General features: G+C 41.2%; 1 protein-coding gene across 3 annotated transcripts in view; it reads right to left on the bottom strand.

The window, feature by feature from the left end:
* Nucleotides 1-12,596, bottom strand: part of LOC143295483 (uncharacterized) — a 45,060-nt gene that overhangs the window by 10,461 nt on the left and 22,003 nt on the right. For 2 of the 3 annotated variants that reach the window (XM_076607202.1, XM_076607203.1), the window contains 4 exons: nt 12,104-12,254; nt 11,014-11,105; nt 9,173-9,310; nt 5,233-5,568 (listed from right to left, as the gene is read on the bottom strand). In XM_076607202.1, the coding sequence (XP_076463317.1) occupies nt 5,233-5,568; nt 9,173-9,310; nt 11,014-11,105; nt 12,104-12,254 (717 nt within the window). Of the gene's footprint in view, nt 1-2,386; nt 2,457-5,232; nt 5,569-9,172; nt 9,311-11,013; nt 11,106-12,103; nt 12,255-12,596 lie in introns of all 3 variants that reach the window. The other variant, XM_076607204.1, reaches the window with a different exon arrangement.

Genomic DNA, 12,596 nt, shown 5'->3' with positions numbered 1-12,596 from the left:
AAGCAGAAGACAACTGGACAGGGTGGAAGAAAGCCAGAAGGAAAGGAAAGAAAGGTGCGAGAGAAGGAAAAGAAGCTATTAAAAATGAGACGGAGGTACAAGACACACAGTGATCGACAAGGCAGGCTTGACGAGTGACAACCACAATGGGGCATACAGAGAGAGACAGACAGACAAACAAGAGACAGACAGACAGACAGACAGACACACACACACAGAAACTGTGACTGAGAGAAATAAAACTACAGAGATCATGCCATCAATTTCTTACCCTCCAGGCTCAGACTAGGATTGTGACTGTGAGGGGAGAGGAGAGTGCGGAGGTGAGGGGGTGAGGGTGGGGGGGACAGGGAGCTAATGGAGCACTCACACACACGCACACACACACACACACGCACACGCACACACACACACACAAAGCTGGAGTTTGGAACACAGGAATGAGGGAGGAAGCATAAATCCAATGCAAACTGGTGGACATATGCAAAGATAAAGGAGGGTGGTGAGTTGGTTTTCAGTTTCAGTTTCGAGGAGGCATCACTGCATTTGGACACATCCACGTATGCTACACCACATCTGCATCACAACCCAAAGCGCTTTGGCCTTGAGTGCATACTTATATCTATATATCTGTGTCCCTGTCAAAGTGGATTTCTTCAACAAAATTTTGCCAGAGGACAACACTCTCGTTGCCATGGGTTCTTTTTCAGTGCATCAAGAATGTGCTATACACAGGACCTAGGTTTACTGACTCATCCGAATGACTATACGCTCAGTTTGATTTTCCAGTCAAACTTGGGAGAAAGTGCCAGAGCAGGATTCAAACCCATGCCCTCACAGACTCTCTTCTAATCATTCTGCCACTGCCCTCCAAGGGGAGTTGGTAGACTAGACGCTGCTTCAGTGATAGTGGAAACAGCTAACTACGCCGTAAGTATTCTTTAACTTTGAACACATCAGTCTATACAAAATTTACAACACCACTTTTGTTGAAGAAAACACTGGAGAATCAATTCTTGCATACAAACTACTCACTCAGGATAACAATACAATCAACATCATTGATTACAATAACAACACAACAAAAACATCCACTGACAGCAACAACAATAATCATATTAATAATATCAACAACAAGGGAACTTTAATCATCACTGCTTGTTTGCGGGAAAAACAAATGTAAGAACTCTGGGTAGGTTTAGCAGCCTTGATCATGTCACAGTTGTCTTCATGCATGTATAGTGAGTGTAAAAAGAAAGGGGAGCAAAAACCAAAACAAAAGACAACTGGGCAGCAATTCCTTTATAATAATGAAAAGAAAAGGAATAAAAAATGGGATAAGACAGGATGCATGACATATCTTTACACATCGACAAAGAAAACTCAACAAAATAAACAATAACAAGTCTTTTAAGCTTTGAAATAATAATAAGCCAGGGCGAGAAAAAAAAGAAAGAAAAAATCCTGTCACAAACAACTATCTGATGTCATTTGTCCATAAAATTTCTACCATAAAATAAATGAAAGGAAATTTCTAACTATTTCATTCCAAACAACCAGCAATGACTAATTCACTAATACAGCATGCAGTCATCGTCTCTGACACTGACAATGCCAGAGTTGGGAGAAACAAAAAAAAACACAAAAAAAACAAGAGAGGCAAGGCCTTCAAGACTCACTTGTGATACACTAAAAAAAAAAAAAAAAAAAAAAAAAAGCAAGCTTTTTATGTATTGAGTATAATTTCAAAATGTAATGTTTAAGAGGAGAAAGATCAGTTTAAAGTGAATCAAGTCCCCTAGCATTAATTACAGAGTAATTTCCCTTTTTTACTATCTGCAACAAAACGTTTGCAAAAAAAAAAAAAAAACTTCCATGCTTAGCAAAAGAAGTTCCTGTTTGAACAAAAAATGATAATAATGACTGCTCTTGTTGTTGGGTCAGAATATCAGATCAAAGTGCCAAGTTTAGAGAATACAAAAAATATAAATATAGCAGTAAATGCAGTTTGCATATAATTAGGCTTCATTTTTTATTTTTTTGTGCCCATCCCAGAGGTGCAATATTGTTTTAAACAAGATGACTGGAAAGAACTGAATTTTTCCTATTTTATGCCTAATTTGGTGTCAACTGACAAAGTATTTGCAGAGAAAATGGCAATGTTAAAGTTTACCATGGACACACAGACACACACACAGACAACCGAACACCGGGTTAAAACATAGACTCACTTTGTTTACACAAGTGAGTCAAAAAATCAGAACGGGAACAAGCATGTAAAATCAGGGAACTGATAACACGTGCACAGGTGAAAACTGAACAGGGGGTGACCATGCTTCAAAGGAGAGGTAAAAAAAAAAATTAAAAAAATAAAAATAAAAAGCACCTAAAGACTGTATGTCTGTTTCTCACGCCCTTCAGTTGTCTGTCCCCCAAAGCGACGACTCCTCTGTTGACTGCCGCACATTAAAAAAAAAAAAAAAAAAAAAAAGCAACACAATTTGACTTTGGTCTTCCGTTTTTACTGATTGCACCAACATCACGATAGTCTGACTTTTGTGTTCTGTTTTTACTGATTGAACGAACACTGAGACAATCTGATTCAGGTGTTGTTTTAATGGATGGCACTATCACCTTGACCATTTGTTTCAGGTGTACTTTTTTGTTGATTGCACTACCACTGGGATAGTTTGACTTTTGTGTTCTGTTTTTATTGACTGCACTAACACAGTGACAATTTGATTCAGGTGTACTGTTTTTATTGATGGCACAAACACTGTGACAAATTGATTCAGGTGTACTGTTTTTATTGACTGAGCTAAAACTGTGACAGTTTGATTCAGGTGTACTGTTTTTATTGACTGCACTAACATTGACAGTTTGATTCTGGTGTACTGTTTTCACTGCACTGGCATTCTGAGACAGTACTGTTCATGGTAAGCATGTGACAGTTAGAAATTGCCTTGTCTATCTCTTTTACAGCCACCGTTATACCATTCTCTCTCTCTCTCTTTCCGTCTATCTCTACCTCTGTCTATTACAGCTGCCATCAGACCACTCTCTCTCTCTTTCCATCTATCTCTACCTCCCTGTCTATCACAGCAACCATCAGACTATGATTATCACTTTCTGCCTATCTCCCTCTCTCTACTACAGCCACCACCAGACCATTCTCTCTCTTTTTCCGTCAGTATCTACCTCTCTCTCAATTGCAGCTACCATCAGACCAGGTGCCGTTACCGAGATTCGAACCCGGAACCCTCAGATTGAAAGTCCAACGCTTTGACCACTCGGCTATTGCGCCCGTCTGCCTCTACCTCTCCATCTATCACAGCAACCATCAGACCATTTCCTCTTTCTCTGTCTATCTCTCTTTTTTTCTTTTTTTTTTGCCGCCCCATCATCTGCACCGTTTCAGTGGCATTACTCCCACGCCGCTCATTTAGTTTCCCCCATACACGGCCACACCCAGGTTCGTCCGTCATAGTTCCAGTATTGGCAGTCCACAGGAAACCATCGATGTTAGGTCGCCAGGAGGCCACACACCAGAGGAGACCCTGCACTGCTGCTGAGTCACTTCGGTGGTGTTCAGTGGTGCCTGTTCTGTTTTAACGTACTTAGGACACCACCTACTAAGCCCCCTACTAACGACAATAATGGCTTAGTCGCGGAGCCAGACTGAGTGAGCGTCCCTCCCAGAGTGGAGACCGCCACCACGTCCCTTAAACAACAGCCCTCCATGAATCTGCCGACACTGACGACATTGACAGGGCTCACCCCAAGCACGGAGGTGGAGGGGTATCGAAACTGAGGTTACCATGAGACCAGGGCATGAAAGGCCACAGACTTTGAGACTATTTTGTTTCTATTGATGACGATGAAGGAGGAGGATGATGATGATGATGATGATGACGATGTTGCTATGGAGGTCCATTTTGGTTTGGGATTGCGTGACAAGGCTGTACTCTACGCTTCCTGTCATAATGATATCCCAGCGTTAACCAGGCCCGAGAGATACAGACACTTGCAGTGTTGGTCAGGTAATTTGAGCAACACACCCAAAGACGCATCCTTGAAGTGGATGACACTCGACTGGGTGGTTCCAGTCTCCCCATTTAAGCCCACAGCACACTCAACTCTGGGTAGGAGCCGGCCATGGGCCGAAAAACCCACCTCCGCTGGGATTCGAACCCGCGTCCTTCCAGCCGTCAGTCCGCGACGCTAACCACTTCGCCACGGCGGCTGGTCTGTCTATCTCTATGTATCTCTCTATCAAAGCCACCATCAGACCATTCTCTTTTTCCATCTATCTCTACCTCTCTATTGCAGCAACAATCAGACCATTCTCTATGTATTGCAGCAACCATCAGACCATTCTCTATATTGCAGCATCAATTAGACCATCTATCTATCTATTGCAGCAACCATCAGACCATTCTATCTGTGCATATATCTCTGCCTCTTTCTCTATTGCAGCAACCATCATACAATTCTGTCCATGCATGTATCTCTACCTCTCTCTCTATTACAGCAACCATCAGACCATTCTATCTGTGCATATATCTCTACCTCCCTCTCTCTATTATGGCAACCATCAGACCATTCTATCTGTGCATATATCTCTACCTCCCTCTCTCTCTCTATTACGGCAACCATCAGACCATTCTATCTGTGCATATCAGACCATTCTATCCGTGCATATATCTCTACCTATCTCTATTACGGCAACCATAAGACCATTCTATCTGTGCATATATCTCTATCAGACCATTCTATCTGTGCATATATCTCTATCAGACCATTCTATCTGTGCATATATCTCTACCTATCTCTATTATGGCAACCATCAGACCATTCTATCTGTGCATATATCTCTACCTATCTCTATTATGGCAATCATCAGACCATGAAAATATATCTCTACCTATCCCTGTACTTAAACAACCATCAGACCATTTTATCTGTGCACATATCTCCACCTCTCTCTCTGTTGCAGTAACATTCAGACCATTATCTATTGCATTAACTTTCACTGTGTTCTCTCCCTCTCTTTCTCTGACTCACTATTGCAGCTACCATCAGACCATTCTCTCTCTCTATTACGGCAACCATCAGATTACTCACTCTCTGTCCACCCCTATCTTCTCCAAATGTCTATCACAACATCAGTCAGACCACTCTCTTCCTCTATCATCTCAAAAACAAAACAAAAACAAAAAAATCCCCACTCACCTTTCCAAAATCGTTAAAATTAGCAAACGCATCAAAGGAGTTGCTGTTGGACGTGGTAGTTTTCCCACCACCACCACCGCCGCTGGCGAAAGGGTCACTCCCGGCAAAGGGGTCCGTGCCGAAGTCCCCGAAGGGGTCGGCCTTGGGCTTGGTCGGGGCTGGACTCTTGGACTTGGGCGGGGCAGGCCTGGGTGGGGGCTGCTTCTTGCCCTGCTTGGGGGGGAGGGCGGGGATGGGGGAGGTGGCAGGTCTGGGGGGAGGTCCAGAGGAGGAGGAGGAGGGAGGGGCAGAGGGGGCAAAGGGGTCGCTGCCGAACACGTCTCCGCCGCTCGTCTTCTGTGTAAAGCAGATGGGGGGGGGGGGGGGGGGGGGGAATTAAGAAAAAAAAAAAGATGATGGGGAGTTCTTTCGTCTTGTGTAGTTTATTGTATAGCCAATCACACCCCCACTCTTTTTACAGATTGATAATCTGGCATTTACTGAAATGTTTAAAACTTAAACAATCAATTAACAATTCAATCACACTGAAGAGACAGTTACTGAAATGTAAAATATCAATCAATAATTCAGCCACTCAGATGAACAGCAAAAAACATGTCAATCATCATCACTCAGAGGAGACAGTTATTGAAATGCAAAACATCAATTTATTAACAATCACTTAGAAAAGAGAGTTATTACAATATAAAATATCAATGAACAATGAATCACTCAAAAAAGAACTCTTGCCTGAGGAGAACAAGCACAAGTAGCACACACCATTTTCAATAAATAAGTCTGACCTGAACACTGAACAACAGATGCAAACAAATGTATCTATATAATCAATATCTCACAGTATAATCTGTCTTTATACATATATGTCACATAAAGAGCCGTATGCAATACTTACAATGGGAAGATTTTGTCTCACACAGAATAAAGTATAAGATCAGCACTCTATGTTATAAATGTATCCAGAAATCTGCCCCTTCCTATCTTTATGGCTGCCTTCACCTCTACACTCCATCTCGCTCTCTACGATCAGCTTCAGATCCATTCTGTTTACGCATACCCAGATTCAAACACTCCACTGTTGGACGCCATTCTTTCTCTGTCTCTGGACCTTGCATTTGGAATGAACTTCCTCTTTTGGTTCGTCAGGTCACCGTGCTCAGCTCTTTCAAGTCTGACCTTAAGACCCACCTCTTCACAAGATAGCCTCCATTCCCTGCCTCTTCCTTGTCTTCAGTTTCTTCAGTTTTAGAGTTATGCATGCGTGTGAATGACTGGTGTGAAAGCGTTTAGATTTGTCTCTGCACAAGATTCAGTGCTATATAAATACTATCATTATTATTATTTATTATTAAGATGATTAAAATAATAATCACTTTACACATGTTCCTGAATCCTGACACTAGACAGGCTCAACAGACATCCTCTATGCACAGCAATGTGCCCAGACTCACTCTATCACACAGTCTCAGTGCCAGTGTCCCACAACATGAGGGACAGCTTGCAGAATTTTATCACCCTGTCACATTAAGTTTCTTGAATCGGCAGCATTCCAAGGCAATGCAAATGTTAACAGTTATGTTTACACACACACACACACACATTTTTCTTCCATCTCATAGTCTCAAGACTGTAGGGGCATCAATGATGATCTGGTAACCAGTTCTCTCCATTTCTCTCCAAACACACCCACATATACACACCCATGGAACAACAACAAACAAACAAAAAAAACAACAACAAAAAACCAACAAAAAACAAAAACAACAAAAAAAACCCACCACTCCATATGTCAAAAACAAGCTTCCCATCAATCAAACAGACTACATCACACATCTGTCACTGCCTCATACAAAAGAATAATAATATTAATAATAATAACGGATATCATCATAGTTTTCCATAAACACTGCTTAAAGCACTTTACATTTTCGTCTCCCCTCTCTGCCTCATACAACAGAATCAATCCCCCCATGCCCCAAACCCCTCCCCCCCCAAAAAAAGGACATTCATACAGTGCCTGTTTTCCAGAAATACTGCTAAAAAGCGCTTTTCATTTCGTTTCCCCTCTCTGCCTCACACAATAAATAAATCCCCCCAAAATAAATAATCAAATAAACAATATATAGATAAAAAAAAAAAAAATCTTTGTTGTTAATTGATTTTCTATTTGAAACCCTCAAAGCAACATGGCCTCCCCCCGTTTAACAGAATCAATCCCCCCAAAATACATAAATAAAATAAAATAATTCTTTGCTGTTGTTTTTTCTCTATTTGATGCCCTCATTCAGAGAGGCAACGTGGCCTCCCCTGTTTTACATTTCGTTTCCCCTCTCTGCCTTAACCCTTTCGCTGCCAGGAAAATAAGGTTTAAGTGAAATCTATTTGCCAGGGTTTTTTTCACAAAAAATGTTTTCAAAAAATTCTGTGCTCTTTGTTATTGGAGAAAGACCCCCAAAAATATATATTTTCTGAAAGGTAAATGAATAAAGAATACAAAACACATAATGTTTTCCCATTTCATATATTTTCAGTGACAGCTATTGTTTTGAAATCAGTGTTTTATTTTTTGTCACATTTTCAACTTGTTCATTACAAATATTAGTCAGGTTGCACTACACTATCCTATTTTCTGGACAATTGGATAATACCTGCACACACAAATTATACGAGAACAACCACAATAAAAAAAGATTCTAAAAAAAAAGAGACAGATACACAATGCATTGTGACTTATCCAAGTGATAATATTGCTGTGGGGCTACGCCCCCTCGGTCTTCACCCCTCTCCTCTTCACCCCTCTCACATGGTCTCTTCATCCAGTTCTCACCAGACTGCGTTGCCTGAGTGCTAAGAAAATTGCTCACAGTGTGTCCTGCTAATAATTCAGTCACTTTCTGTCGTCTGCTACAGCTGTAGAGCCAACATCACTCACTGACAGTCATATCTTGGCCAGTCTCTTCATTGCTCCTTTATTTTCTATCAAATCGTCCTATTAAAGTTCATCACTGTCTTGTCCCTCAAATGTACGCTTCAATTCTTTCTGAGCATCAGCTAAAGAAAACAATCTTAGTTGATTTAGTGCAACATGATTGCCTGTCGTGAGCACGGAACGAGCGAGGAGAGGAGCCAGGCAAACACTGTGGCAGTAACCCAAACAAAATGTTCAAATAAAGGACTGCCTCATGATGTAGATGGGGTTTCTAGCTATGAACAAAATCTAGAAAGATTCCCCAAGCTAAAACTACCAGTGTTTTTGTCAACGAACTCAATGCAAACCAGGGAGAAGTCAGAATATTTCAATGACAAGTTATCTCGTCATTGTGGCAGCGAAGCATACATGCTTGCACTGACGAGTTACCTCGTCATATAGTCAGCCTAGGGGTTAATAAAAAATATTTTTGTTAAAATAATTCTTTGTTGTTTTTTCCACCCTATTTGTAGCCCTTGTGCAGAGAGGCAACATGTCCTCACCCTGTCTTTACATTTCGTTTCTCCTCTCTGCCTCATACTACAGAATCAATCCAAAACATAAATAAAATAAAACAAAATAATTCTTTTTTTTTTTTGGTTTCTCCCCCATTTGAAGCCCTCATGCACAGAGGCAGCGTGAGCCTCCCCACGTCTTTACATTTCGTTTCCCCTCTCTGCCTCATACAACAGAACCAATCCAAACATAAAATAAAATAAAATAATTCTTTCTGGTTTTTTTTTCCCCCTATTTGAAGCCCTCATGCAGAGAGGCAGCGTGACCTCCCCCCGCTTTACACTGCGTTTCCCCTCTCTGCCTCATACTAAACAGAATCAATCCAAAAATATATAAAATAAAATAATTCTTTGTTATTCGTTTTTTCTATTTGAAACCCTCATCCAAAGAGGCAAGCGCGGCCTGCCTCCCCCCCCCCACCCCAACCCTTGATCCCCTCCCCTCCCTTCCCTCCCTTACCTGGTGACCAGAACTGGCGGCAGGCCAGGTGGAGTCGGAGCCAAAGGCATTGAAGCCGTCGCTGTGACTAGGATTGGAGGAGGAGGAGGAGGAGGGGAAAGCACTGGCAAAGGGGTCAGAGTTGCTGAACGGGTCATCCTGAGCCACCGCACACACACACACACACACACACAAACCAAACAAAATAGGGGGGAGTCAAAAGAAAGGCTACAGGTCCACCAAATCAATGGAATTACAACCAAAAAGAAATTTAATTTTAAAAAAAAGGATAGTAGAGAGAGAATCAGTGTCAACCAGTTGTAAACAGAATAGGACAAACAAGCAAATGAACTAAAAAAAAAAATTAATAAAAAAAAAGACAGCTTTTTTTGTCCCAATTAAAAATCAGCTTTTTTCTTGATACTTACCCAGGAAATGCAAAGTTTAGTCAGTCCACAAGAGTGTGACAACTACTAAAAACAGGCCAGAAGAAAAATCACCCCCAACCCAGCCGAAATGAGAAGCGGCAGAATGTGAAATAGGATGAAAGAAGCTCAACCCAATTCACTTTGGCTAATCATCACTGTTTGCAGAACACTACGTATACTGATAGGCAGCACAAGCCAAAAAAAAACAAACAAAAAAACCACCCCCCAGTGCCAATGATAAAAAAAAATTGTTCGGAAGGGCATACTGATCCATTAATAAATCATAAAAAAAAAAAAACCCACTACCAATCCCTCTGACATAATGCGTCTCCACAGCACAAACCTGCCAAGACGACCCTGACCTTGACCGCAAGAGGATGGGTACGATTCAGACCAACTAGTACTTCTTCCAAACAATGAGCTTTTTGTCCAAGCAGCTACACAGGTAATACAAAGGCCAAGGTCCACAACTGACTGTGGGCAACCTCTGCATTCACACCATACTGCAGCAAAAACTCAAGTCATGATCAGTCATGTTCACACAAAACACTGGTATTTGAGGACAGTATTAATACACGAACACTCATTTCCGTGTCATCTAACTACTTGTTGTCACACTCTTGTGGATGGACGTATGGCGCTAGGTCACCTTGTGCAAATTAAAAAAACAGAAGGAAAAAAAAATGGCAAACCCATGCACAAACCAACTTTTACCACACACACACATGTACACACACAAACACACTTACACATAAACAAACAAGACAGTAAAGAAACAAGAAATCAGAAAGCAAGACAAAGCTCAAATAAGACAAAATCACACAAAACTGAAATCATATTGCTTTGCAACCTCAAACACACCCTGTGGCAAGTGAATGCCCCAACAAAAGATAAAAATAATGTATTTACAGCTTCTTGCCTATAAAAAGTATAACTGAAAACAAACACAATGTGTATATATATATATATATATATATATATATATATGGGTATACATAAAAACAGAATGATTTTTTAAAAAACCAAAAAAACCTCAACAACCTTTCTCATGTTTCCCAAACTAATACAATAAAAAGTTGGATTTATTTATATATTTTTTTATCTCTTTGAAACAGACATACACCCCAAAAAATTAAATCAAAAAGAAGATATCTACCATGAATCTTTTTTCTTTTTTTCCAACACCCAAACAAAAACCTCTCTACCCAAAACCAAAGTAAACCGTAAAAATACCCCTCTCTAGATCAGATTTAAAAACAAAATGCAAAAGAGGCTGGAAATAAATGATGCATGAACAAGAAACAGCTCGGATTCCACCAAAAAGGGCAAAGATAAACAGATCAGCAAAAACATTGCTATCAAGCCCCCCAGGTGGTCATTTTGCCCTATGACTGTGGTGATGTGGTTCTGACCCCACCTGTCTTCAACACCTACCTTGGTACCACCGGAGGAGAAGGCATCTTTGAACATGTCCTCTGAGGCAAAGGGGTCTGATGAAAACGCTCCTTCTGATTTGAACGGGTCACCTACAGTGGAAAGGAAAAAAAACAAACAAAACCAAACAACAATCATACATCATGGATTCTCAAGGCTTGATTTGACCATTTAACTGCTGTGACAAAAAGTGCTTGTCAAGTGAAGGACTATCATCTAAGTACAACTGAGCTTACAGTCATAAAGTAGAAACTACACTTCAGGTTCATGCCATACTGATGTCATTTCACCAACATTCAGCAGTCAAATAACCAAACAAAACAAAAACAAGTTCTCAGTTTTTCTCCCCCCAACTTCAATGTGTATACACAACTCGTTATTTGTTTGAATCTACTGTGGAAAACTATAATCAATAACTGTGCGACGTGTACAAAAGCCTCTAAAAGACACTTGGGATTGAAGAAAACAAACAAATCATCACCTGTATTCTTTATTGTACTGTCCTGATGAACTGTCAGAACTTTTTTTTTTCTGTATGAGAATGCATATAAACGCATGACTATTCAAAAGTCAATCCATAAACACAAAGCTGTTTTTCATGAATCCACACACATACTCACACACCCACACACACACTCATACACACAAACTCACACACACACACACACTACACCACAACAAAACGCACATCACCTTTCTTCCCACACATACTACACCACAAAACAACACATGCACACATACTACACTAAAACACACAGATACACCAACACATACCACACACAAATAATAACACATTCACACACACAGACAACACACACACACACATACAACCACACATACACACAAACCAAATCATACCACACACACACACATACATGCACACAGACAGTAACACACTACATCACAAACACACCCAGTACACACATACGCCACAACACACCAATGCCACACACACACACACCACAAACACCCAATCCCCAATCATCACTCCCCAGCCCCTACCCCCCCCCCCCCCCCCCCCCCCCCCAACCCCCCCCCCCCCACTCCCCCCCCCCCCACACACACACACACGCACAGACACTTCTCTCACTGTCTTTAAAGGGGTCTTCATGTTGGAAGGGGTCTGCAGACACAGGAGCTGACCCGGCGAAGGGGTCGCTGTCCTTGAAGGGGTCGTCCTTGAAGCCATCTGTGTTGGAGCTGGTGCTGAAACTGCTGAACGTGCTGTTCTCACTGCCCACCTGGTGTATAAACACACAGAGTACACACACACACACACAGCACACACACATGCACAGGGCATCAAATTATCAGTCAGTCATACACATAGCCACCATTGCACACCTTCTCACTGCTCACCTAAGGTAGACAAACACATAGAGCACTGAGTTATCAGTCCATCATTGTATCGCAATGTAATGTGTTGCATTCTATTGTGCTGAATTGTACTGTCTTGTATTGTATCGCACTGAATTTTATTGTACTGGATTGTATTATAATGTATTACTGTTTTTGTGTCAACAAATTAATCTGTATGAAATTTGGGCCACTCCCCCCCAGGGAGAGTGCTTTGCCCCATTGTA

This window comes from Babylonia areolata, chromosome 20 (assembly GCF_041734735.1).
Source record: "Babylonia areolata isolate BAREFJ2019XMU chromosome 20, ASM4173473v1, whole genome shotgun sequence".
In the NCBI taxonomy this organism is placed as follows: domain Eukaryota; kingdom Metazoa; phylum Mollusca; class Gastropoda; order Neogastropoda; family Buccinidae; genus Babylonia; species Babylonia areolata.
The sequence above is the reverse complement of the archived record's forward strand: the minus strand, read 5'-3'. Positions and strand labels throughout refer to the sequence as shown.